At 40.4% G+C, this 27167-nt stretch overlaps 1 protein-coding gene across 2 annotated transcripts; it reads right to left on the minus strand.

Annotated features, from left to right (window-relative positions):
* Positions 1–1994: 1994 nt before the first annotated feature.
* Positions 1995–25650, minus strand: LOC121195152 (LHFPL tetraspan subfamily member 4 protein-like). 2 transcript variants are annotated; one of them, XM_041058428.1, is made up of 4 exons: positions 25242–25650; positions 5670–5906; positions 2846–2862; positions 1995–2048 (listed from the first exon to the last, which is right to left on the minus strand). In XM_041058428.1, the coding sequence occupies exons 1-4, from the start codon at positions 25648–25650 to the stop codon at positions 1995–1997; spliced, it is 717 nt and encodes a 238-aa protein (XP_040914362.1). The 2 variants fall into 2 exon arrangements, with proteins under 2 accessions (XP_040914362.1, XP_040914352.1); XM_041058418.1 differs by having other exon boundaries at positions 1995–2081.
* Between the last annotated feature and the right edge of the window lie 1517 nt (positions 25651–27167).

A 27167-nucleotide genomic window follows, 5' to 3' on the forward strand; every position in this document is an offset into this window, starting at 1 on the left:
GGCCTTTATGCAGGTCAGTGTCCAGGGGAATCTGACTGACAGTGTAACATCACCTACTGTATAATGTTTTCCCATCAGTCTCCCGTCATGTTGCCTTGACTGCTACTGTTTTTTTAGTGTCTTACTTCATGTCAAACCATTTCTGTCACAGTATGGCACTGCTCGGGTGATACAACACTGGCTTTGTTTTGGGTCCACTACAATGATATAATAATATGAGAACACTATAATTAGTATTATAAATATGTGAGACAGCTGAAACTCATACATTTGTTATTTTTTGTCTACTAATTTCCAATAACACAGCATGAAGCTCTGAGGTATGAAATTCTTAATTTTTACTCTTAGGTAAGGTTTTTGTAAATGAGACATGCCCACAATGGAGTGGAATAGGTAGCCTTATGTAGCACATTGAAGGGTGCTGGTTATGCTAATGATAAAATCTTACGAGCATGCACCTCCTCGTGACTCATCAAGGTTGAAAAGAGCAATTTACGACAAGTTTGCTGAAGGCGGTGCCTCGGGAGGACTTGGACTCTTCATAAAAAATATATCTAACATGGTTGCAGGAATAATATGGTAGGACACCAAGTCACAGTATTTTCTACTGACTAATACGCATTACAGCAGCAACATTTTGATGTTTTAGTACTCTTTTGTGTCTTCATTTTTGGGGGTTATTTGCTGGGATTTTGTCCCATATATGATTCCTATGACTACTGCAAGCAGCAAAGAGGCATATTAGTGACATCACCTTAAGACAATGCAGCACTTGGGGCTTCCCTCTGAGAGAAGGCCGACTCATACAGCCATATTCACACAGTCTTAAGACATTTGTAGAGTAAACTGATCACTGTATGCTGGAACCATAAACTGGAGTAAACTGCACACTGGAGAAAGGGTATTACAAAGTAGGGAGCTCAGACTTCTAAGTCTGACTTGGACAGCTGCAATTCAGTTCAGGAATTAAATTTTCACTGTATACTGCAGGGTGAAATAGTACAGTAAGGGGCTTGTTTTGAGGCCATGCTGATGCAGAGGAAACGTCTTTTTTTCTCTCTCAAAAAATTCACTTTGATTCACGGTGCTCTGCTTTTCTGTGGACTATCCAGCGAAGATATCCATTTTATTCCAACCTGGCTAATCCCACCAAATCAGTAGTGAGAAGTCATATAAACACAATGGATTTGCACATACTCCAATGCTCTTCCAGCACGAGGAACACTGAAACCAAGGGTAGAAATACTATACTCGAATGCATTAGAGTCAGATGAGGTTTTGTTGTCGGCTGTTTTTGTCAGCAGTAATGTTATTTACATTGTTCTGTATGTACAGTAGAGAATCTCCCAGAGATGTTAGGTTCTGTAAAGCTGCAATGGGGTACTCCTTTAAATTCCTCATATTTGAAAGTCCTTAGATGAAGAGCCATACAAGTCCCAGTTGAAGTGTTTTGAATGTTTAAGAATGGGCTTGCTGCTGTATTGCGAGTCTTCACTCTATCACTGTACGAGGAGTATCCATTATCTGCTTTCTGAAGCTATGAATGTACACAACACACAAACTAAAAGTCATTAAATAGCAAGATTTTAAATAAATAATTGTAAAATTATAGATGGACATTATGGTTCTTCATCTCAAGGATTGAAATTCTCACACAAATCAAGACTTTAAATAGAGTAAATCTTTTTTTCATCATAAAGGTATTCATTGAGAAAGTCGAGTGTTAAATGCACTGTACAACCTTGTATAATTTTTTTTTTCAAAATATAGTTTATCCCAGTGTGTTTTGTTGTTTTTTTTGTTGTTTTTTTTTTTATCTTACAGAATCCTGTACACTTGGTGTCTGCATTGAGATTGGGTGATATCCTGATCATTAAAGATAATAGAAGAGAAGAGAGTAGGAGAGAGGAGAGGAAAAGAAACAGATGGATGAGAAGAGAAGAGAAGAGAAGAGAAGAGAAGAGAAGAGAAGTTGTCCAGTGCCGTCAATGCCCTCAGTGAAGACGCTGCACTCCATACCGTGGCTCTCTTCTGTCCCGAACCTCAATCTGAATAAAACAAGACGGAGGATTCTTAACATACTTATTTAGAGACTGAGGTCATAGACATTAAACTGAAAGAATGAATACTTAGGAGGTTATGAGTAAGATTTAAAGCAGAAATCCACCAATGTTACACATCTGTATCAGATTATGAGTCAATGAAAATGGCTGTATAAGCTTGTCTGTGGAGGAGATTTGTCAAGTTTAAGAAAATAACCAGAGTGATGTCACAGTGATGTCTTCAGGGTTATCTCGACTTTCCTCAGAGCCTGCGTTACAAAATGGGTGATTGAAGTGTACAAATGTGGGTGTTTAACAAGCAGGGAGGGTCTAATGAAAAGCTGCTGTACAGTTGCATCATGGGAGGTAGATGTAATACGTCTCAAATTTGTAGTTGTCACACCAGTGACAACTATAAAATGTGGAGAGAAAGCTTTGGAGACAAAAACACACAAAATAGGACACAAAACACTAATTTTTCAACAAAGACAATGAAGGAGGAACAGGATAAAGGCATAATGACACAAGACTTTTTTCCCCCCTGAAAATCTAAATGGTAAACTATTCTGTTTATTTAAAACAGAAAAATAGATTTAACCAATCAGCATGATTAAGTCATTATTTAGTTTAAGTTTAATATTTATCTGTAAATGGATGGGTGTCGTTGATCAGTGCCACTATGTGACTGGGCCTTGATTTTCACTGTACAGTGCTTGAAAGCTAACAAGTCTTTTCCACAGGCACCTGTTATGAATTCCTCAACCATAATGCACATGAAATGTATGGAACAAAAGTGGACTCACCCTTGACACAGCAAAATCTGCAAGGACAGAAAAGAACAGAAGTGTTGTCACATACAGAGGCAAAACCAGAAAAAGTGCAGATTTGTGCAAAACATGAATACGCTGATGTAAATGTGAGTTCAGTATTTAGGTTATATGATGTGTTCAGGCGCATTTTCCCCGCAGCGCGATCACGTAAGAAGTGAATGAAAAAACGCGAACACGCGTCCGTGAGAAATCTTTTCACCTGAGCGAAACGTCGCGTGATGCTGTGTCGCGAAAGCCTATCAGCGTTGAGATTCTTCTGACGTCACCGACAATCAGAAATGGAGGATAAACCTGTCCTCGTGGTCTGTGGGCGTCCGGAGCTGTACCACACAATTTCCTCAGTCATTTACAGAGGTAGAACAACGAAAGGGACAGGGCTTGGAGAAGAGCAGCGAGACTGTAGGGCTACCAGGTAAATTCGGAAAATCTTTATCTGTTACTTGATTCCAGCTATTGGTTTACTTTACTACCAAGTAAACCAATAGCCCCACTTTGCGCAAACATTAGCACAGCTGGTGACGCGAAGCGAATTTTCGCCTGGTGTAAAATTTTGTTTGCAAAATTTATTTGCAAACTGTGCCCATATTATGTCCACATTTTTTTGGTGCTCAAGTAATTCCTCTTAAAACGTTTTAATGCAGTAACATTGACCATTATATGCATAGGTTAATACAAACCCCAGTATTTTCTTACTGTTAGCTTAATACTGATAAAGTCTTCCCCTGTGGTAAGTTTACTGGCCCTGAGGGTTTTGGGAAAACAACATTTCAGGGCCACTGTATGTCTAGGGACAACAGCTGCTTTCATGCACTCTCCGTAGGTGGTCACACAGCTTTGTTCTGTCAGTTGATATAAAGAAGCTGGAGGGAAACCTATTTCCACAACAGGAAAGTGAACGAAAAAAGGGAACTTCACAAACCTGATGGAGCATTGGATGCATTAAATGTGTAAAATCACTGAGACTGTCAGTGAGGTTAATCAGATAAGAACAGAAAGACACGCCCACACTCTGGAATATCTCCAGTTACCATGGAGACCATAATGGAGATAGACCGTCGGAGAACCGAGACATCTTATGTCACTATTCTCTCTCTGGTCTCCTCCTCTCACTCCTCCTCTCTCCTTTACTCTATCTTGCTGTATATCTCTCACACTCTCAGTCTACTATGTCTTATGTCACAGTTCTCCATCTTTCTCCTTTTCTTTCTGCCTCTCTTTCACCCGCGTTCTCTGTGAAATCAAACACATAATCCTTATGTAAGGAGAATTTTTATTGTTTTGCATTGTATCTTTTACTCTGGCCCCTCCACCTCCTTTTCCTGCCATTCCTTTCCTCCTCTTCCTCTCGTTTAATACAGCTGAAACAATGCGATTCAGTCCTGATGCAACATCATGCAAACTGTCAGAAACCCTCTGGAGGACACTCTCCCACTCTTGAATACAGCACTGAAAGCAATTTGGCTGAAGTTACTGAGGTCAGGTTGGAGTGTAGTCATTTTTCAACTGGGATAATCTTGTTCATGTTAATGGCCTCACAGCTAAGGCCTGCGAAATGAGAGCTGGAGGAAGACTGACTGGATAACCCACTGAATGCAAGGTGTCTTTTTTGTTTTTATTTATATTTGTGTTCAGTTCTGTGGTATTGTATTATTAAAGGCTTAACATGTTCATTTAGATTGGATGAAAATAGTTGCATAATAGTGCAAAATGTCATTATCTTTTGATTGACCAGATTTGGTATATTCTTTTAATTTCATCGTATATCTATTAAAAAAAAAATCAGCATCCAGGTTAATTAAACCCCTTCCCTGAACAACTATGTCTAATCACAGCTTAGCAAGTGTTACTAGGCAGGGCAGGTCTGTGAGGCAGTGAGCATGAGGCTGTAGTAAAGAGTAAAGGTTCTTTGTAAGGGAGCGGAGAGCCACTGCTGCCTCCATTGTTTTGAATGTAAATGCAGTGGCACGGAGAGGGAGGGTGGCTACCATCGGAGTTTATGATGCTTCAGCTTTTTCAGCTTGTTCACTGTGTGCCCATGGCAACCACAGAAACTACAGTCAATACAGGCAAATGAAACAGGAGCTGATGTAAAAGGTATCTGAGTTCATTGAATGATGCACCTGTTTGTCAGCAGACAACAGGTCAATGAGGAGGTATGTTATTCGAGCAACATCAACTTCAAAGTCTCATTATCTGGTCTGAGGCAACAAATAGCATTTACGATACTAGTTAGCAAAACTTGCTATATTAATCAAGTAATATTGCTAGTCAGGTTCCTCTTTTTAAAGCAACAGTTCACTCTGTTAAGCTGCCGGACGATATTATACAGTAGGATTGGATGTAGCTGGGAGTTGAGGTTTCATTGCGCCCTGCTATAGAAAATACCAATCATTCAGAGGCTGCAGCACGACATCCTGCTGTCTGAAAGCACCTTAATATTCTGTGTCTCAAGTTACACCACATCTTTGGAGCATGGTGTCTTTTGCCTTTAAGCCAAAAACACAAGAGCCAAATCGTAAGGACTGGATTAAACAGTGCTTTTTTATGCTCTACCGTGAGCTTTACATTAGCATAACTGACTACACAAGAAAACTAGCATTGCTCCAAAGTTAAGCAGCATTTCATTAGCTAACTTTGCTGTTATGAGGTTAGGTTTTGTTACAAAAAGCCCCTTTCACGACTAAATGGGAGCCAGTTTGCTGCTGGCATTATATCAGAATTTAGGGGAAAATTAAGGAACTAATATTTAAGCCATTTTTAATTTCTAAGCACTGTGTTTCATTATCCCTTTACTTACCTTTGTTGTCTGTCTGCAAATCATCAAGATAGAAATCTGTCTGCCGGTTGCCCAGGACGAAGGCCAGGAAGGAGAGGATGAGGGCGTCCAGGATGCCCATGATGGCCAGCATATAGGCCCAGCGTACAGAGCAATCGCCCAGGGAGTATTTCCCTGTCTGCTCCCCGCACATGTCCCGGATCACCTCGGCGTCCCATCCATCGGGGAAGATCATGCAACCCAGCACCAGGCACACTCCTGCAGGAGGACAAAGAAGAGGGAAGAAGCAGGATTAAGGTGAGAAGTGGGATAAGAGGGGTTTAAATACAGAGATTAGAGGTGGAAGGGAACAAGGAGAGAGTACAAGGGAGAAGGAAGAGTGAGGAGTAAGGGTGAGGACAAAGAAAGAGGGTACAGGATGAGAGATGAGAAAAAGAAAAAAGTAACATGGAAGCAAAATTGTTTCTGGATTTTCATCAGCAGTAAAATGTAGCTTGCATGTAGCATATTGATGGCTGTAAATTGCAGCAAAAGGAAAACTCTTCTGGGTGTTGAATTTTAACTTCAGCACCCAGATGTCCTGTAAGATGACACCATCAATCTGCACAGAACAAGTGCATGTTTACAAAGTTGGTCGGTCTGCTTTATACCAAAGGATGCCAAAACCAAGCAGAGAGGCTTAAGACCTCATACTGAGTTCAACTTTTTTTCATGTCCTTTGATAGTGATAGAGACAGTTTTTTCTTCAGTGCATATAAGTGAGATCTGTGTTTCTAGGCTGCATTGCACTGTTATTGAAGAAATTATCTGTGGCCCTTCTACAATGGATTTAATGGAAACTCATCTGTTAGTCCAGTAAAACAATCAACTGAAATACAATGTACATGCAGTTATCTTAACAATACCAAAGCATTTTAAGGAGAGTTTTACCTTTAGTACTGATTCTTTGCATCTGTGATTTTTGTTGTTGTGCACTTTTGTGAGTACCTACATACTTGATGTATATGATTGTGTGTTCACATGTACACACCACACTGTAGCAGGTCATCCCTTATGGTAACTGGGCTAATTTTTAATGGCACAAAAACAAAACCCTGTCACTGTTTGTCTCTATGCTGATTCTAACCCTTCATTTGAGCTGTGTACTATCAATATCAGTTGTATTTTAAAAATGTCATTTTGCTATAAAATTGCCTACTTATGAGACAATTTTTGCACCAAGAGATGCAATGGTTTTTTATTATTTGATCAAATCATGATAATCACCACCCCCATCATTGATTCATTTAGTGATTGTTTAGATGTTATATTGTGCTCAGCTCCAATCAGAGTTTAGTAGGTAGGATTGAGAATGGAGACGTTATCCTCCATAGGCTACACTGATGCCAGCTTAGTGACTTTAAAGAAGAGCCTAGTAATAAATGTTGAGACCTAACTTCTCTGCCTATAAGAGAGTGAGTCGCTAGTATTTCTCAGTGAATGTGCTCTGGTGTGGAGTGGTTGTGAGACATGTTCAGTCCATCATTCAGTAGCCGGAAGGAAATGTGAATATGCTGTGAATGTGTTTACCTAACGACTAATCATAGATATCCATCATTTGTCCAAGCTCTTCCTCCTTTGTTTCTGCTCTAAATTATTGAACTTCATTATTTCATTTGTTTCCCCACAGAGGTTACATGAGTTTATTCCATTGTAAGTTATCTGCAAATTATCATCTAGCAACGCCTAACTTTTCAGGCATGCTTTAGCTACTTCCCTTTGAAAAGCTACCTAGCTACATTCATGAACAACAGCGACTGAAGAATGGTGACAAGTGTGGATGAGGTTGAAACAGCTGTACAAGCTGCTGTAAACAAATATGCAGAAAATCTAGATATTTCATTATTTAATGATGTCTTTATAATTCAAGTTGAAGGCGCCTAGCAACCATTACCTAACTCACTGCTTAAGTGAAGTGAACACAATCAGTCTGATTATCAGGCTAACCAGCCCCTGGCTACTCTAAAATTCTGATTTGGCCTGTCCGACTGGTATTGGGAAGTTAATGACACTGAAAATTTTCTGCTTGACTCAGCACAAAGTGATGGTAAAGTGGTGTCAGCACACTAGAGAATTTGATTATGGAAGGAAAACAGGCAAACAAGAGAGGCCAAGGACCTTTGGAATAGTGCTGGTGAGTCTAGCTTGGAGTTTCAGTACTTGTCATTTTCTGTGGGCAGAGCGGTGTCAGCATTTAAATTTAGGTACATCGTGCAGTTCTGTAGACTCTCACTTAGCTCCGCTTTGTGATTAATGCTGATAAGATCATTGTTTTTTTTGTTTTTTTATTTACATGCAGCTTTAAACACTGCTGACGTGAGCCGAGTTTAGTCACCTGTGTGTAGAGGGTTTAATAATGAGACAGTAGAGTGATGGAATAAGATGCACATGCTGTATACATTATTCACCGTGAGACTATTGGGAGAGGGATGGAATTTAAAACATATAGATCACATACAAACCTGCTCGCACTCACTTTTGCAAACAAAAGTGATTGTATGCAACATACACACAGTACGAAGCCCTCGGGGGAAATCCATACATGCAGTTTCGACGCTACAACAAAAGTGGTAATCTATACTTTACACCTCTGCTCATTTATCAAAGTGAGCATCACTGGGGAGCTGATTGTGCCATATTCTTTGCTCACCAGCACTGTTTAAACAGCAGTCAGCCTGTGCCTGAGGGGCTGTAAGTAAAGCAGTGGGCTCCACTGGGAGATGGGGAACATACTTGGCAGGCATCACACTGAATCTTCATTCCAGACCAGACATGTCTTTTCCATAGGCAACATCACTTGTGATACACATGAAAAGTCAGATAGATTTGGCTGAGTCAGTGATTATTACGCTTCAGTCCAATAAATGTTCAAGAGATTCAATGTCTGGAACCCAATTGGTGTGCAATTGTGAATATTTTAAGTGCTGTTTGTGTGTGTGTGTGTATAGAGTGAAGGATGCTGGGCAGCATTCAAACACAGCATCTGCTGTGTGGAATGAGGTGTACAGTAACACAGAGGATAATAGCATTGGGCTTTCAGTAAATTCTGCTGACCTGCTGCTGAACGCATGAAGCTTTGTTAGCATCAAAGCCTCAAAGGTCAACGATTTTAGACCCACTCCTGATGGATGCATCCCTCCTGAGTCATCTATTGCTGTCCACACAGAGATTTTTAAAAAGGATTTTCATTAGCTGATGAATTCATTAAAGTCCAACTGAAATGACAAAGGATCTCAGGAGATACATCAGAAATGCTCTTTTTGCCTCTCAGCCTCTGAGCTCAGCCATCAGGTGCACAGAGACACAGTATAAACAAACTCGTGCCGGTTACTGGAGCTTACAACCTGAGGACAAACAACATTCTGTCCAACATTCGCAGGCATGTTTTTAAGTGGGTTAATGTGATAATTAGCTACATAGCTATCTGGCCTGTAACCTGATGTTAGCAGTTTTCTGACCATGGATATTTGTTCAGTAGCTTGTTCTGATACTTGTGTATCAAGTCAAGCTGCAGGGATACAGTAAGGGGAAGTTCAGGTGTCGAGAGCCTGGACTTCAAATATGTTGAACTTTAAAGTTTTTCAGGTTTTCTAGGATTAGGTATTGCGTGCCTTTTAGGCAGTGAATGCACAAAGAGGGCATGCTAATAAAGTGACCTGGTACTGAGTGGAAATAAAGCAGTTTCTGCTTCTTTATCCTTGTGTCAAGCCAAGCATGGGGGTTTGTAGGCCTGAACAGTGCATACAGCTACGTTAAGCCCCGAGGGAAAACACGTATCAGTCAGTCACCACCTGCACTGCTTAAAGCTAAACTTTGTTACACAGTACTCGGGTTAGTTTGGCATACTATTTAAGACTGTAATGCTTCAATTTCGATTGCTGGCTGTGAGTGGGAGAAGGTGAGAACTTTTTTAAGTGTCGCACCCTGAAGCTGTGAGTATTGCCTGGAAGCAGCATGTACCAGTGTACATCTGTTAATACCAAACACGAGGAAATAGAAAAGATTTTCTCTGTTACTCTTTTACCAACATTTCAGGCAAAGGCGTGTCCATGTTTGAACTGAAGAGGGGGACGTTAGCTAACATAGCTAATATCCAAAGTGTGACTTGTTTTGTGGTGTGTGTAGCTAGCTGGAGTGTGTTAGTTCCACCATCAACCAGTGATAAAAGGATGATTATTCTTTAACTCCAGGAGAAATGATTCGATGAAATTATTATTTTTTTAAACTGGGTAAGGTATAGAAATTGGCAAATTGGAAATACCTAGGGGGAGAGATGTATGACAAAGGTTAGAATTGAGGAGGGGATGTTGCAGTTGTACAGTAAGTTTCATAACCATTAGGTCACTGGACACTCCAGTCTTTTTCTCTTATTTCTAAAAAAAAAAAAGAAATCACAGGACTTAATGGAGCAGCTCTCTGTGCTGTGGTAGAAAATATTTAGGCAGTTTAACTTCGGCTGGATAAAACATGATTGGTTTTCAACAAAGTGCAGAACTGCAAGAGAAAGCTGTGTTTGTAAGCTCTGAGTGCATTAAAGTGAAGTCCACAGCTGAAACTTGTCACCTAAGTGATTCCCTCTGAGGACCTTGTGTTTCACCCAGTAGCCACCCAGCATGAGAAAATGGTGGGTGGTGAACTCATGGTAACAGAAGAGGGAGGAAATGAGATTAGTAACCACCTCTCTGTGTAAAGCAGTAACCCATGCAAATATGAGGAGTCTTATTTCAGGCTGAGGTGTACGCCATTTGAAAATGTGACCGCTCCTCTGACAAAATAATTGCAGGCATAATGAGAGGATGTAATGAGAAAGAGTATAATGATGATAATACAGTAAGTAATAAGAGAATAGAGGAGCGATGGAAGTAATCATCGTGGGAAATCATCATGTTATTAGCTTTTTTAATGACCTTTATACAAGATATTAACATAGAAGAGAGATGATAAAATCATTATCTGAGTAATGAGCATCAGGTAACATGTTTTATGGATTTTTGATGGGTTTTTGATGAATGTTTCCCCATCTGGCATGAAACCCGTTTGAGTTTAGTGTGGGCTTTTTGAAAATGTGGTTGCAGAGCCACTTGAACAATCCTGATGGGCAAAACACCTCGGCCTCATGGCAGCTCATTAACCATTTTGCTTTGTAGTCAATCTTATTAACTCTTATTTGTTTTTTTTAAACCCTACAATATATGTGTTGGAACTAACACCAATTTTGTTTACTTGCCCAAAACACATTACTGCGTACACACGTACCACTATTGTGTGTTTGTGGTGTGAACAGTTATGGTCACATTTTTTTAAACCACGCTTGGCACGAAAATAAATCTATCACTTATATTACTAATTATACTTGTGGTATTTTTTTTTTTTTTTGCGTGAAGGAAAACTATGGTTGATTACAATGCAGGTTTAATTTTCATTGTTTCAGCAATTGGTTTAGTCGCCAGACTCACCAAAGTTGTTGCTGCTCTACTACTCTGCTTTTGTGAGTACAGTTATCATGAAAGAGAGACTAAATAGCAGGACCTATAAAAATAAAACTCATGCTTTTCCCATCTGTATGTAAGTCAACGTGCACTGGTGTGTCTCTGTTTTTCATCTTGCCTCATAACATGAGATTGGCTCTACAAGTCAGCTTGTTTACCATATAGGACCATGTAATGCATTGCTGAACATGTGTGGTCGTCTTTTGGAGATGTTTGGGTCGCTGTGAATTTTTATAGGTTTACGAAATGTGAACATATTTTTTTTTGTTTCAGTCTTTCTTCGGTTCAGTCTTAGGTTCAACTTGGTCTTCATGCTGTTATGTTCGGTTCACAACAGTACAAAACAAGGCATATACAAACACTGTTTTTAGGCTAATGGCTCAGATGCAAACTATTTGCTTTAGTTATCACATGATGATTTCTACTGTGGCTTTCACCTTCTTTTAGTAAACCTTTAACCAGGAAATAATCTGACAACAGTGCTCGCCATTCGTCTTCTATGCGAGCCCCATGGTTACCCATAACACCCTTCTCCTCATAGATCCCCAGAAGTCTATCTTCACGGAACTGTAATTTTCAGCCGTATGAGTCATTTTGAGATCTACAGGTTTTTTTTTCGGAGATTAAAAAAAAAAAAGAGAGATTCAAGAATATGTTCATCCCAAAATGGAGATCTAGCATGTTGGAGAAAAAACATTTCTTTGTGTACTGCAGTGTGACAGTAATGGCCGTGTGACACGATCTCTCCTCTATCTGCCCTTCTCCTTCATCTTAAACTCAACTGTTTAAGTGTTCACCAGCGGACTAAAAATAACCCCCACCTTCGTGCAACCCAAGGAAAGCTCTTTGAAGTTGTTGGGGGTTTTTCCTCTTCCTTCCTCCCCTCCACTGTCTCAAGACACTGCATTCTGAACTTGGAGGGGAGGAACTTCAAAGGCGGCAAGCAGAGGGATCGAACAGAGAGGGAGGATGGGAGGGAGTGGAGAGAGAGACAGAGAGGGCTGAGGAATGAAAGGGAAAAGCGAGTCGTATGAAGAGGGAGGAAGAGAGCAGGATGGCTACTGCTGCTCCACTCCATTATGTCATTTTTCTCATCTCAGTTCATCACTTCTTGTCATTTCTTTTCATCGCAGCGTTCACAGCCCGTCAGCTGCTAGAAACAAGGCATCAAAGCATATCAAACTAATGAAAACACTTGGAAATACGTTGCCAGGACACATTTGAGATCCAACTAGTTAAATTTACTGTGAACCAATTTGTTTATAGCCCTAAAGATATTTATAGGCTTATTGCATAACAATTTTGTCAGACTTTCTTATCTACATGTCCACACAGATCCTTTTTTTTTCATTCTAGACAAACAGCCAAAAATGATTATATAAGAGCTCTAAAAATACCATCAGTGTGCTATATATAAATGTGTGTGTTAAGTATTTTTGATGGGAGCAGCTCCAGGCTCCACGGTTTTCCTCCTGAGAAGCTTGACTCTGTGTTTGCTGTGTACATGGACATGACGCCATCTCACACTGTGTCATTGTGCCCTGACTGAGTTACTTCATGATAGGACACAGTCTGTACTGTGAGATTTTCTAATAAGTGCATATGCAAATGAGGACATAGAAACACCACTTCCTCTCAAATGCAGATTGATGCAAATACACAAGGTAGATGTGAGTGACCTACTAAGCAAAAACTGGGATCCAACAGCAGATCCTCTGCTCCTGCCAGTGTGAAAAACCAATGTAAGCCGAGGCTGGAATAAAGCGGTGACACAGTCATTGCATTATTTTTGGTGCACATTCATAAACTGTGTCCAGATTCCTTATTTGCTGCCAAGTGGACTGTGTCATCTTTCTGCCATTCTGTTCTGACTGTGAGATGTGAAAACTACAGATCTGACACTACCCCTGTCAGTGATTAAACAAAATGATGACGACCCACAAGTGTCTGAAATCTCCATTCATTAGGGTGAAAGCTAAATTGTAGTGTAACAGTAGCACATGTAGAGAGAAGTAAGTAAATTATGACTGTCTTTCTAAAAAAGGCGACAACATCAGTTAATCCAGCAAAATGCCTGAACAGAACATATGTTCTCGTTCAAATGACAGAGTCCTAGTGGCTGCGGTAATTATGACTTTGTTCATCAGGAGCAAAGGAGGAATTCCAGTGTCAAACTTTGACACAGGACACTGCTGTTTGTTTCCTGTCTCTCATCAAGAGTCAGTGTTTGCTTATAACGGTGACAGCATCACTCCCCAAATCATAAGTTGTTTGTGCCTAAACGTAACAAAACCTTGATCTTGACTTTGAGTGATTTCACCAGTGGTTTGTCATGATTTTTGAAAGGCACAGACAAATGATCTTGTCCTGCTGATTGTGGTGTCAGGTCGGAAAGTGTTTCGGTGTGTGCTGTCCTGGAGGGTAGTTAAAACATCGTCTTATCGTTAAGTTTGTAGGACTTTAAAATCCAGTAACTTTAGCTTTACCGTAGCCACAATGAACAGCCAGTCAAACCAGACCAAGTAAGGCTGTAACAGCAAAACTGCCGGGAGTGTATAATTGAACAGTGGTGCGTTTTATTGCTTATGAATTCATGTGTAAGAGGAAGACTGGGTTATTTCTTGTTATAAGTTAAATAGCATTGCTTTAAACCATGTTTAGGTAAGTTTTACCAATAATTTACTTTTCCTGATGATGTAGTGTCATGGTGAAGTATGGTTGCCATGGACACCTGCAGTTTCATATACCTTATCCAATATAACAGTGGTGAAGTTGTGGATGCGGTGTCTGAGTTTAGCAGCCAATTAGAAATGACTATTTGCTGTGGACATGATATAACTTCCAGCAGAGAATCACATGGTGTTCTGTGGTTTTAGAAGATGCCCCAACCTTTCTGAAAGTCAGGACGTCATGATTGTGGAGTCATCTCGGCAGTCTAAAAGCAAACAACAAGGCTGTATTTATAATCTGATTGTAACCATTCCCCTCTGTGTGCAAGCGAGTTCCTGCAGTTTGAAGTCCAACACAGAGCAGCGGAGTGTAAAGGTGTGAACATGACTGCATTAAGAAATCACCGTGCCCACTCTGTAATGTAATAAAGCTGCCTGAGATCTGCCCTTCCCTCTGCCTCTGTGTCTAGACCTTGGCCCGCTGTCCTCCATCTATCTAATGGACGACCACCTCACTGATATACTGAGCTTTTATTGGAGTTGGGATCAAGTTGTGTGTGCGCGTGTGTGAGTGTGTGTATTGCTGAGGGGGCACTTTACAAGATGTTGCTGCCGCCAGGGTTCACTGACCCACTTGGCATAGAGCTTTCCCTTTTTTCTTCCCTGTTTCTTTCTGTCTTTACACTTTTTCTCTTCGACAAACTGCTGCAAATAATGTTTGTGCTTTTTTAAAATTCAGTTATCATTTATTAATTATATTTGGGGAACGTAAGCTGTGCATCACACTCTCTCCTGGCAACATCTTGCTTTTTATTTATACATTTACACATTTCACTAATTTGTTGACCTTGCCTAAAATGTGAAACGTGATACCTTTACCAAACTTATTCTGTGGGCATGTAAAACCCAACCTCCCATTCTCCCTCCTCGCTTTGTTTTTCCTCTTCCTTTATCTTTTCCTCACCCATCCCTGTGTCCTTCACCGGATGAGGAGGAAGTTGCTGGCACGAGTCCTAAATCTGGAAAGAGGATTGGCAGCCGTACAGAGGCTTGCACATAACCGTAGAATGTGTCATCGCACAAGTCCAAGTTTTTTCATTGAGCAATGCAAAGCAGTTTGGTGATATACCGAGGGACCAGTGAGCGGTCCCCTTTGGCAATCCATCTAATTCATAATTAGACAAAGAGTATCTCACTGAAGCTCTGATACTGAAACTACACTTTACTAAACCTTATCATGCTGGATTTTAGTGATGTTTTACAATTTTTTTGCCACTGTCGAGTATATATTAATCTTATTTTTTTATGAGAGGACAAGGAAAGTTTGTTGTACAAAACTGTAATAGCACACACAGCAATGATTTTAACCTCGTTTATGAATTCTATCATAATTGTACGTACACCATGTGTATATAAGATGCACAAAAGTAAAAAGTTTTAGACAAACGTAGATTCTGAATCATCATCAGTACCATCAAGGAGGTGCTCGGTCCCAAGTTCATTTTGCAGCGTGACAAATGTACAGCCAGAGTCACGATGGTCAGAAACAAGAGGAACAAGGAGTTCTGAAACAGATGGTCTGGCCCCCACAGAGTTTGGGATTACACGAGGAGACAGAAGAGACACTGAGAACAACCATGATCTCTTTCTCATCTTAATTGTCAGAGGGGTTCATATGATTATATGTTTCCGCACTGAGGTCATAGTGATAGTGTTGAATGGACTATTTAAGTCTATTATGTTTTCGGTATATTGAGTGGTGTTTCTAATAATCTGCCATTTGTGTCATGTATGTAGATTGGAAGAACAATCATTACCTCTGAATATAATGTAATAGATAAAAGTACAACACAACTATGACCTTACTAATAAACATATAATTGAATTTAAAATGTGAACTGTACTTTGGAAGTGAATGGAAATTAGTTTGTAGCATTAATGGCACTAAAATAAGATACAGAAATTTTTAGAGGGTAGAATTTGTTCCAGTGAAAAAGCTTCACAGTGAGGTGGATTATTCATAGTTCTGACTTATATGCATTAAATCTAAAAATGAGGGGGAATGATTTTTGGGTGAACCAACCCTTTAATAGGCACAAGACCACACTCACAAAAAGGTTCGACCCCCAGAGGAATTATCTGCACATCAGCCTCCAGCTGTCCTTTCATTGTGTACCACAGCAACACAACAAATGCTGGCAGGCCCAGCCATTGCAGGCTGCTTTAAGAAAATCAGAAAAGTACCTCAAATATAAAACCTAAAAAACTATTTCACTTGATTAAAAGCAAAATGCATTCAAATAGCACCTGGTCAAAGTAAACTAAAGGAGTGAACAACTGAAAAAACAGCTCTGTACAGTACATGCAAGAATCAAAAGACCCTTGATAATAATGTGATCATGATGAAGCTCTAAGCTGCAAATTATCATCTTTGAAAAACAAAAATTGTTAAACTGTCTAATATAAAGTCTGATGTAATGAAAGACAGGGAACAATATATCTTTTTGAAATGGAGGCATATATGGAAATCATAGTGCACATTAATGAGAAGCATGGATGATGTATAGTAGAGAAATTTTTTCCCTTTTTTTTATACTTACACATCTTATCAACAAGCTTTAGGGGCTTTCTCTCTCTCTGTCTCTCTCTCTCACACACACACATACAGAGTGACAATGCTGAGAGGGGTCAACGGAATCCATTATTCAGCTGTCAGGATATTTTTAGAAACACCCCGGTGACTTTGGAATTATTTATTAAGCGCCTAATAATTAAAACATGTACATTTGGTTGGGGAAAGCCAGCCAGAAATCTCAGAGAGAGAGAGAGAAGGCGAGAAAGAGAGAGGCAGGGATATCCCCCAGGGAAACTCTTCTCTCTCTCTCTCTCTCTCTCTCTCTCTCTCTCTCTCTCTCTCTCTCTCTCTCTCTCTCTCTCTCTCTCTTCCTCTTTACTTCTATATTTAACTCGACCACTGCAGCATCTATTTAGCTCCTGTTGGAAACACACACACGTGGGTGCATTTATCTACATACGTACACTGGCACCACCATACAAATGAAGCAGTGCACACGTACGCACGCACACATACAAACTCATGCACACGGTCTTTACACATTTGCTAGTGAAGCAAATAAAACATAAAAAACACACCACACTGGCTCCAGAGAAGAGAAGGAAAACGTTCTCATAAATAATGCAACTCTCACACCATCATATACACATTTACCCGCTGTCTAACATGCTCACATGAGCAGATGCATGTGTGGCCCCCGCAGAAACACATGCAGAAACACACACACACTCAGATATACACACAAACACACATAAACTCATTCACTTACTGTTTCACTCACTCTCGTTCCATCTCTCCCTCCTTTACATCCACAGGCACACTGTTACACACTGTTTCTGTTCTTCTCCTGCTTCCTGTCGCTACATTACGATGTATACTTCACACTATTTGTAAGAAGAAAAAAACGTACAAGGGAAAACCACAACTTCTGTCTGTGTGTGAACGAGTGTGGGGAAGAGGAAGAGAGCTACAGAATAAAATGTTTGTCTAATCAAGTGTAGGATGTTTCGCTTTCAGCGAAGGACAGAACTTTGTGGTTAAAATAATCCCAGACAACTTTGAATGATTTTAGATGATAAATCAGTGTAATTTGCTCGTTCGCTTGCTTGTGCTACATCTTAAAGCAATGAATAAAAGCCTGTTAGTAATTTTCTAATTCACTAATACAGGTCCCACATGCATCTGTGCATGTGTGGGAGAATGCGTGCAATAACTGATCTCAGAACGGAGGTAGCTAAGTCAAGAGCAGCTTGACAAGCATACTTGTCTGTATGTTGTCTGATCCCAGGATTATCCATAATGTGCATGCGTAAACTTCCAAAAATGCTGCTCCCCCCTCTTCTTGACAGCCCCCAGCTTTTGTCAATGGGACATGGCCACGCCCACAAAAATTACAGAACTAATGAATAGTAACAGCTGGTAGTCAACCTGAACCTTAAACTTGCAAGTTTTACTTCCTAAAAAAGCCAAGTGTCCAGAATGTAACGTGAGATTTAAACATTTCAGCTCTGCAAACAATCCTTTGAGACTGCGCAGGAGCTGGTCTGGGGACAGCTAGCATGTAGTGTGGTTGCTTTGGTGCATAGTCCAACACATGCATGTGAGTATTAATGTAAATGTGCTCTGAATATGATAATTCCTTTTTTTCCCCTGCTGTCTTTACCTTGTGTTAGTCATGGACTAATTGATGCTGATTGTGGATTAACTGAGTTGTGAATAAACTGCAGCTACTCTTCAGCTGGGCAGGAGGATGATCTACTTGAAATTAAAGAGTAGTAGTAAGTAATCAGGACGTAATAATGCAATCTTAGTAACAGCTCAGTATGATGCACCAACTTACAACAAAACTAGTAACTACTGTGTACGTAAATGGGCATTATAGTGTCCCCACTTAGCAAGTGTTTCAGTCATAGATATTCAGGAAAGTGTCAGTATGCTGATTCATAGACACGTCACAACTAATCATTAAATATTGGTTCATGGGCATGGACAGCTTCATAAGTCAGCTCTTATGAAGCTCATCTTTTTCTACTATAATCTTTTATTCATACTTATAATTTAGAAACTATTTTCCAGGGATTAACTAATGAGCAGTTGATGTGTTCATTACTTTCTCTGTAGTAACTACTAAGTGTTTACCAATTTGTTAAACCTGTGAAATTTTGCAGCTGTTGATAGAAACAATAGCTTGGTGGCAACAATCCAATATGGTGGAATTCTCAATGATGCTGGTATCACCCAGTGTTGCACACTTTTAGATTGTTCTTTTTCTAGCAGCAGTTGACGTTAGTTTTCAGTGAAAAAGCTCAGACAGAACCACTGTACTCTACCTGGCCCACACCAAAAAAGTTAGCGACTAGCTGGTGTATATGGTTGAGCATTTACCATCAGAAGAGCCAGTTTCCTTCAGAAGCTGGTGGAGACCAAAACAGAGCAGAAAGAAAAGTCAGTGTTAAACGTAGTCTTTGTCAGCTGGCCAGGGATAAGACTCCAAATGAAAGATACTGTGCCAGCTTATTTGCCTGCTGTGAAAATTAGCTGTTGAAGCTTTAATATTTTAATGTTAAAACATGTAATGTGTAATTCTACCTATGCACTGACTCCACCCATTAAGATTCTGCCTCAGATCAGTTCTGCTTTTTGCCTCTGTAAGTTGATCTGGTCAAAGCTACAGCATGAAACTTTTTGTTGAAATACGCTCCAAAATATACATTAACGTAGAGAGGGGCTGTACAAGGCTTTTGTCACCCAGACTCAGTGAACAGCCTGGCGGCAGTGCAAAGTTATTCCCTTCTAAAGTTTATGAGCGAGCTTCACCCTTCTAACCAATCAGAGACAGCCAAAATTAGCAGTGGGAGCTCATGGCTGTCAGTCAATACGTGGCGTCACGCTAGTACTAGCTGCTGGAAGGCATCAGTGTGCCTCACATGCTAGCAAGCTCCTGAGATTCCCGCTTTACATCTCATTCCATAGTTTTTCATTGACTCTCTGTATTCCTCCAGCTTACACACTATTTCCATCTTTTCTCTCTCGCTTTTACACACTCACATTAAGACCGAACAGTCCCTGACAGGTCGTTTCTCCCAGGACAGCTCATCCCCTGTGCCACGGCCCATGTCCTGCTTAGTTCTGTTTAATATTGCAACAGACAGGGTCAGATGTGAAGGAGGGATGGAGGCATGAGCTGATGTAGCAAAGGAGGGAGAGGGAGTCGTCGTCAAGCTCAAGTGGCTGGTGGGTTACTGAGCTTTCCTGTGGTACCTCGTTTTTTTGCTGGAGGGATGGAAGAAAATGATAAGAAGTGGTGAAAGATTGGAGAGGAGGAGGAGGAGGGAGAGGAGGCACAGTAGGGGAAGATGGGGGAAGGGGAGCAACATAAAGAAACAAAACAGACCTTCCAGTCTTTTTAGTAAGGTAAAAACTCAAACTTTCCCTGAAGTTCCTCAGAACACCCTGCACTACATTCATTTTTGTTCACAAAAGGTGAATTAAAACTAAATGTCCACCAGTTTTCCCAGAAGCATTTTCCACTGAATTAATCTAAATCCAAGCAGAAGTGCAAAGAGCGAATTTCTTCACAGACCTTGGGTGCTTTTGGGAAATCTAGCCCTCCTCTTGTTCTTTTCATGTGAGGAAAAATGCTTCTTAGTCTAGATTCATAGTGTAAAATGACCCCATTATTCACTTTCCCATTGAGGTGTGACGTAACTGGGGGACAAAAGAAGGAAAGTTACCCATTAGCAGGCAGCTGTTTGTTCGCTAATAGTCCCATTCTAACCTACTTTCAGCTGTTTTTAGTTTGTACCTTACCCTGCTAACCTCATTATTGTCTGTCCCTGTTAGTTTTCTTAATAATTATTTAATACTTATTTATCCACTTTTTAACACATTTATGGTAAACTGTAGCTGGAAGTTCTAAATTACAAGAAACTTTATCCAAACCATGAATGGATGACTTAATATTATATTATGAAATTAAACAGTAATAGCTACAGGAAAACAGCAGAATGTGATTTTTGGCGAAGTATTGTGAAATTTACAGTGTACAGTCACACAACTAGAAATTAATAGTAAGTGATAGATAAACAGTACAGGAATAATATCCAAATATTAAACATAAGACTAAGGCTAGAAATAATTGTAGAAATTATTACTCACTCAAATTACCACTCACTTACTCGGTATTATGTATAGTCTATATTGACTATGGGACATAAACAGATTATTTATAGACAGTCTGTTTATGAATTTTTGAATAAAACAGTTAAAAGTAACGTAAAATGTAATGTTTTTGCTGCCGAAACAAAGAGGAAACACAAATTTCTGCAAAAAATTAAGAAACATAAAGAAAAGACATGATCACGTGATAAGGTCTATGTGACCAAACATTTGCATTTCTAATTTACTGAGCTAAGAAGGGCTACACTACGAGAGAACTAGTTCATACAGTGTGTTGTGTGCTGACTGCTATAGATAGTGTGGTGAAAAGTCCACCATCATAGAGACGGATGAGACGATTTTCTGTTCATAGTGTTGCATTTGTAACTGTGTGCACAAAAAATGACTGAAGTAGTTCTAAAGAATGACGTCACGTTGAAATACCCGACCAGTCTGCTCCAAGTGGGTGTGACTGTTGGAGTGTTGGTTTTAGCAAATTTCAGAAACAGTCAAACACAACCACCATCACCCCCAGATCTGATGTTAGATTTTCAACCATCAGAGAAGCACTTGTGTTTAAACGTACAAGCCCCTTAACAGTGTGGATTATTTTTAATGTTGTTGATAACAAAAGCAAAAGCTTTTCTTTTGTCCATGTCAGGATCCTGTAGTTATGAGTGGCACCTTCTGGTCCTCTTCAAGTGCATTAACCTTATTCTCATTTGGTCAGGTCAATATACAAAGAGGCCAATTCTGGCCCACTTTCAGCTTATAGATGCCAAGACACACTGTGTCACTCTGCTCTGCCAATAAGCCTGCATCCCACTGTTTTGGCCAAGGCACCAGTTTTTCCTCTCATCTTTTGTTTAACCTTTACTGAACCAATAAGTTACTTTAGTTCACAACAGTAAATATTTTTCAGTGTGATCGTTGCAGCGTCTTCCCAGTTGGAAGAACCACTCACCCAGAGTGTGACATGAAGCTGGGAAATTGCTGTCCTGTGTGAATGTTCAAACTTTACTGTAGTTTCAGGTGACATGAGAGTCAGTAGATAATGACAAAATGTTCATTTCTGTTTTACCTTCTTGTTCTCCTAGCACTTGCTAGCAGACCATCATGATCAGGGACCAAACTGCTCCCTAATTGACACTTTTGGACCATTTGGCCTAAATCTAGGCCACCACCGGTTCAAATTGGCCCTTACTGTATTTGCTGTGGTACACTCTGTAACTGTGCAGTGCCAGGAGACCTGCTGCTACACCCAGCAGGGCAGAGTGGATGATTAAACGATCATCTCCGAGGTGGTGAACACCATTAGGCTGTCTGCCAAGCCTATTAGACAACTTACCTCCACCACAAATCATACACATCCTCTGGAAGGACAGTGAAACCTTCAGAAGTTTCACAAACTGACATGTACTCACAAATTATACGCTACACAGGTGTGCATTTAGTTTAAGAATAAAAATTAGTGATGGATTTTTATAATACTCAGCGCTGAGCATATGTAGCAAGACAAAAAAATATCTAACACAAGAAGATGTGCTGTTACTTGAATTGCTTTAATTTAAATTTTACTTACGGAGATAAAAACATTATTTTGTATTGTTAGGAATTGTTAAGATCTACTTTCACTAAGCAGAAGTAAAACCAACCTATTTTAAAAAATATGTTGAGAATGACATGAACTGTAATAATTGTGAGATGTTTCCTCTGCACAATGTTTTTCATGATTTAAGACTGAAATGTCTGTCATAAAAAGCCAATTCAAGCTTTCAACACAGACATTTATGAAATTCTGGTTGATCTTCTATTTGTAATTTAATATAATAAAATGTAAATGAAATATATAGGACTAAAAAAAAATACCACAGATAAAATATCTTCCATGCAGGCTTTTGCCTTCCTGTCGTGCAGAGATCGACCTCCAACCTTTTCATCCAGATGGGGGAAATGTGGGGGTACTGATAGCAAAGAGGGGCCTGATGAGATTCAACAGAGTCATCACATTCAGTGATTTTATGGATCAGTGCTTCATCCTTCTTAGTGAGGTTTAAGACAATGAGTTGTTCCAGATTTATACTATACTTTTTTTTTTTTTTCAGACCTCTGGACTGAACTACCTAACTATGTGCAAATAGTTGAAACTAGCTCCACCTCAAGTAGCTAAAACACTGAAGTGCTACATGCACAGTGAGGCAGAACTAAATTTTCACGTTGCAGTACTGTGACTTTTAGGATCTGAACACTTCCTCCACCACCTCTTCTTTTTTTCCAGTGCTTTAATTGATTTATGGTTTGTAGACTTGGGTTCAATTCCTGTTAAGTCATGAAGATTTAGATAAAGAGAGTAAAATCTGTACCTCTGCTGTTCTGTCTGATTCGTGCTGATTGTGGAGCACCAAACCCTTTCAACACACTCGGCAGAACAGAGGACAAAGTGGGCAGATGAGGATGAGGAAAAGAACAATACAGAAGGAAAAAAAATGCTGATCTCTCTCTCTCTCTTTCCCTTTCTGTCTCTCTCTTCCTCTCTCCCTCCCTCTCATTCAGTATGCTGACTGTTTCTGTACAGAAAACTGACTCCCACGCTATTCTGCCTGGCCTATTTATCACATTGATCAGCTTATAAAGGAGTCGGATATACACTGGAGACTCGCTAGAAATGCGCGCATGAGAGATCATGATTTTTTTTTTTTTTTGCACCTTCTGAGATACAGTGCATGGTGCTCTCACCACTCAAAGGTTAAATCCTGCTGACATGGTTATTTTACTCACTTGGCATTGAATGACCATAGATTTAACTGTTATTTTAGCACCGAAAATTAGCAGGAAAAAAAAACAGTAGCAATGAATCTGAATAAAATTCACAATCTTCCTGTGTGGGCTTTTCAGGATAATCAGCCACTATGAGCATTACTCTGTTTATCCTAGAAAAAGTTAGGAAAGTAGAGCTGAGATGATTAGTCTATTAATCAATGGAATGATGACAGGCAATAATCTGCATCTGTTTACAGAACTGATTAATGGTTTGAGTTTTTTTTTTAAGCAAAAATAGAAAAAATTCTCTGATTCCAGCTTTTCAAATGTGAATATTTGTTGGTTTCCTTTATCTTCTCTATAATAAACTGAATGTCTTTGGGTTTTGGACTGTTGGTTGGATAAAACAGGACATTTGAAGACATCAGTGTGGACTCTGGGAGTTTGTCACGGGCTTTTTATTTTTGCTGTTTTCCTGACATCCTCTATATCCCAGTCAATTAATGGATTGTTCCAGAAAGTAAAGTGCGGGTTAATCGATAATGAAAATTAAAGTTAGTTTCACTCTACTACAGCAGAGCATAGCATTTGAAGATGGAGTTTTAGTAATCAAATGAAGCCTGAATTTGATGCATATTTTATTTTCTGGTGCTATTAGTTACAAACCACCCTTATAATGTCATACTTGGTGCCATTAAACTCATTGCTCATGAACCCTGATACAACAGCATCTAAAAACAAATCTAAACTGAATCATCAAAGCTTCCATTTATAAATGTCACAGCCCCCTATTCACCAGTACTGAAGCCATTCAGTTGTTCGCAAAGGTAGCACAACTCAGTATGTCCTGCATGTGTTGGGAAGCCTCCACACATCCCCGGTCATTTCTACAAACTGTAATCTACCCACAATAGCGGGAGACAAAACATCACCTTCCTGAAAAACAGTAATCCAATCGACCTGGAATCTTTATCCCTCAAAATAGCAGTATGGCTTGACAGAAGCCCTCAGCGGCAGGAACTCGTATGTCCATTGCGCCGCACATCACACCACACCGCATCGTATACGATGAGCTGGCATGGATGAATGAATGACATTTGCATTTTCATCAGCATAATGCCATGATCCTGCTGCTGCTCTCTGTACGGATGCAGTGGCGTAGGCCCATCCTCAGAGTATAAACGGTAACGGGGGTTTGTTCAGTGCAGAGAATAATGACTAAAAACCTCCTACTGTCTCAGTCCCGTTGTTGCAGGGATGGAGAAATCTGCACTACACTCCTAATTAACTGTAACAAGGCATGGCCAATACACCCTTTAGACTCCAGCATATTGATTTTTAGTGCACTGACAGACTAGGACACACACACACACACACACACTTCCCATCTTATTTCTGCCCAGGCGAGAAACCACATGATATTCCTATGGTATTTCTATAGGCGCGTGAGCCTGTGGTGCCCAACGGACTGACCTCAGAAGGATGTTTGATGGTGTCACAATACAGTGCACGTGGGAATTTACATGGCATCCTTTATCATTTTTTTTCAAGCGTTTCAAAATGTAAAAATGTACAATACTTTGTAGATGTATAACAGACCAGCATATTCTAGGTCCATGCAGTTGGATGTATAGGAGGGTAAACTGTATGACTGATCATGAAACAGAATGCATTCATTATAAATGGGATTTTTATGTTTAAAAAAGAATCCTACTATACGTGATTCTGTATTAGCTGCCTGTGGCTACCGGTGCAAACAAAAACAGAAGGCTCAGTTGAGTTTTGGGTGGGTTTTACCTAATTCCGAGACTGTTTTTTTTTTTTTTTTTGGCGTCTGTATGACTGAAAAGAAAATAAATATATGTCCTAAGCCATACATGATAGTTATTTTAAAAGTGCCTACCACACAGCAGCTGCATCCAGGCGCAGGTCTTGTAAACGGTGGAGGTGTTGCAGAAGAAGAAGAGCGCCATGCAGGCGATACAGCTGAGGATCAGCACCATGGACAGCAACACGAACACCGAGGCCGCCTTGAAGGCTCCGGACGGGATGGAGCTGAAGTCGGAGAAGCTGCCCACGCAGGTGAGCTCCCGGCTGGGCGACGGCCCGGTGCCCACGCAGTAGTGGAAGAGGCCGAAGTAGCCGGCCTGCGGCGTGTTGACGCTGTCGCCGATCCAGTAGGGCTGGATGAACACCACCACGTTGACGATGGCGAAGCAGATGGTGAAGATGGCCCACAGCACCCCGATGGCCCGGGAGTTGCGCATATAATTGTCGTGGTAGATCTTGGAGGCTTCTTGAGAAGGCAACATGTTTGGTCGTTTTTATTTTTTATTTTTTCACCTAATAGCTCTCTTTCCACCCCCGCCCTCCTCCTCCTCCTCCTCTTTAGACTTTTACAAGAAAAAAATGTAAATCTTTAAAAATACCCAGACAGCTCGACACTATCCGTCACTATCCAGATCTTGTATTGTATTGTGTATATATATATCTATATATATATATATATACACTTATATATATATATATATATATATATATATATATATATATTTTTTTTTTCGTTCTCTATGTCAACGCTTCCCTGCGCCAATATTCTCCCCGCTTTGGCTGTTTCTTATGTGGCTGTTAAAGGCTATTAAATGGGCCTACATAACCATACGATAAAAATCTAAGCTGCAAATGTGTATGTGATCTCACAAGACTACACATTGTAAAAATGAATAGGGGGGGATGCTACATTGAAGCAATACAAAATCATAGCCTACCTATACCACTAATGAATAATTTACCAAGACCAGTGATTCAACATTGCTGTCTAAGGCTCGTTTCCTCGGAGCTACACCATGAATGATTAAAAAAATCCATCAAAATAGGATTTTCTTTATTTCACAGTCGTCGGTTGGAGGGGGTTAAAGCCGTTTTTCGTCCTCATCCATCAGCACAGAGTTATCTTCAGGATGTCCTTTATTACCATCCGTGAGACGAGATGCGTTTTGTTGCCTGTAGCGCCAGCGGTGGACCCCGTTTTTACCTTCCGAGGCATCCGTGGGGTGCTCCCCCTTCCTCTGCTCGCCTTCAGTGTCCTCGCAGCATGTAGAAATCAAACACAATGCAACACAAAAAAAAAAAAAAAAAAAAAATCGAGAAAAGGGTTTCAACGTGAGCCCTCTGTCAAATTTCAACAGTCCTTTCTCGTAAATCCGACATCCTCCACCGCCTCGACTCCATTATCATCACGGTTTTTCTCCTAGCCTTTATCCAGTATGTCTCCTCTTCCTCTCTCTCCCTCTCTCTCTCTCTTTCTCCGTCCTCCTCCTCCCGTCTCTGCGCGCCCCCCGGAAGATGCTGATGTTGTAGGCTACTGATGACAGCGATGGAGCGCATTCACGTACGCGGGAACAGCAGCAGCAGCGATTGGGGGGGGGGGGGGGGGGGGGGGGGCATCGAAACGCGTCTCCGCCTCTGTTCACCTTGAATTTGAAATCAGACCAACAAATTCTTCCTCACGTGTGGATGAACAATGACCGTCTTCATGACAAGGACTGATCCAGCAGATCAACATCAGTCCACGGACCCCTGCGTGGTAACGTTACGATCTAGGGAAGCCAGCGTGAGAAGATGTTTCTGTGTGAGATGGAAAGAGAGGAGAGAGCCAAACATGGACAGTAATCACAACACTCCAGAGCTGTCATATCCCTGCTGGTTTACAGTAGGCTAAATGCACTGAAGGAGTCCTTTCATGTAACCACCCAAAACTGAGTGAAATGTATGTTTTCATAAAACACATAAAGGGTTCATACAAGGAGCAGCCACATTAAAACCGATT

Source organism: Toxotes jaculatrix, chromosome 2 (genome assembly GCF_017976425.1).
Source record: "Toxotes jaculatrix isolate fToxJac2 chromosome 2, fToxJac2.pri, whole genome shotgun sequence".
Lineage (NCBI taxonomy): Eukaryota > Metazoa > Chordata > Actinopteri > Toxotidae > Toxotes > Toxotes jaculatrix.

What these genes read in the sequence shown, in the direction of transcription:
- LOC121195152 (XM_041058418.1), bottom strand. Translation starts at nt 25,650, where the DNA reads ATGTTGCCTTCTCAAGAAGCCTCCAAGATCTACCACGACAATTATATG. An exon ending in CTGGATGCAGCTGCTGTGTG is followed by an intron (nt 5,907 to 25,241) that starts GTAGGCACTTTT and finishes GTCCTCCTGCAG; the next exon opens with GAGTGTGCCTGGTGCTGGGT.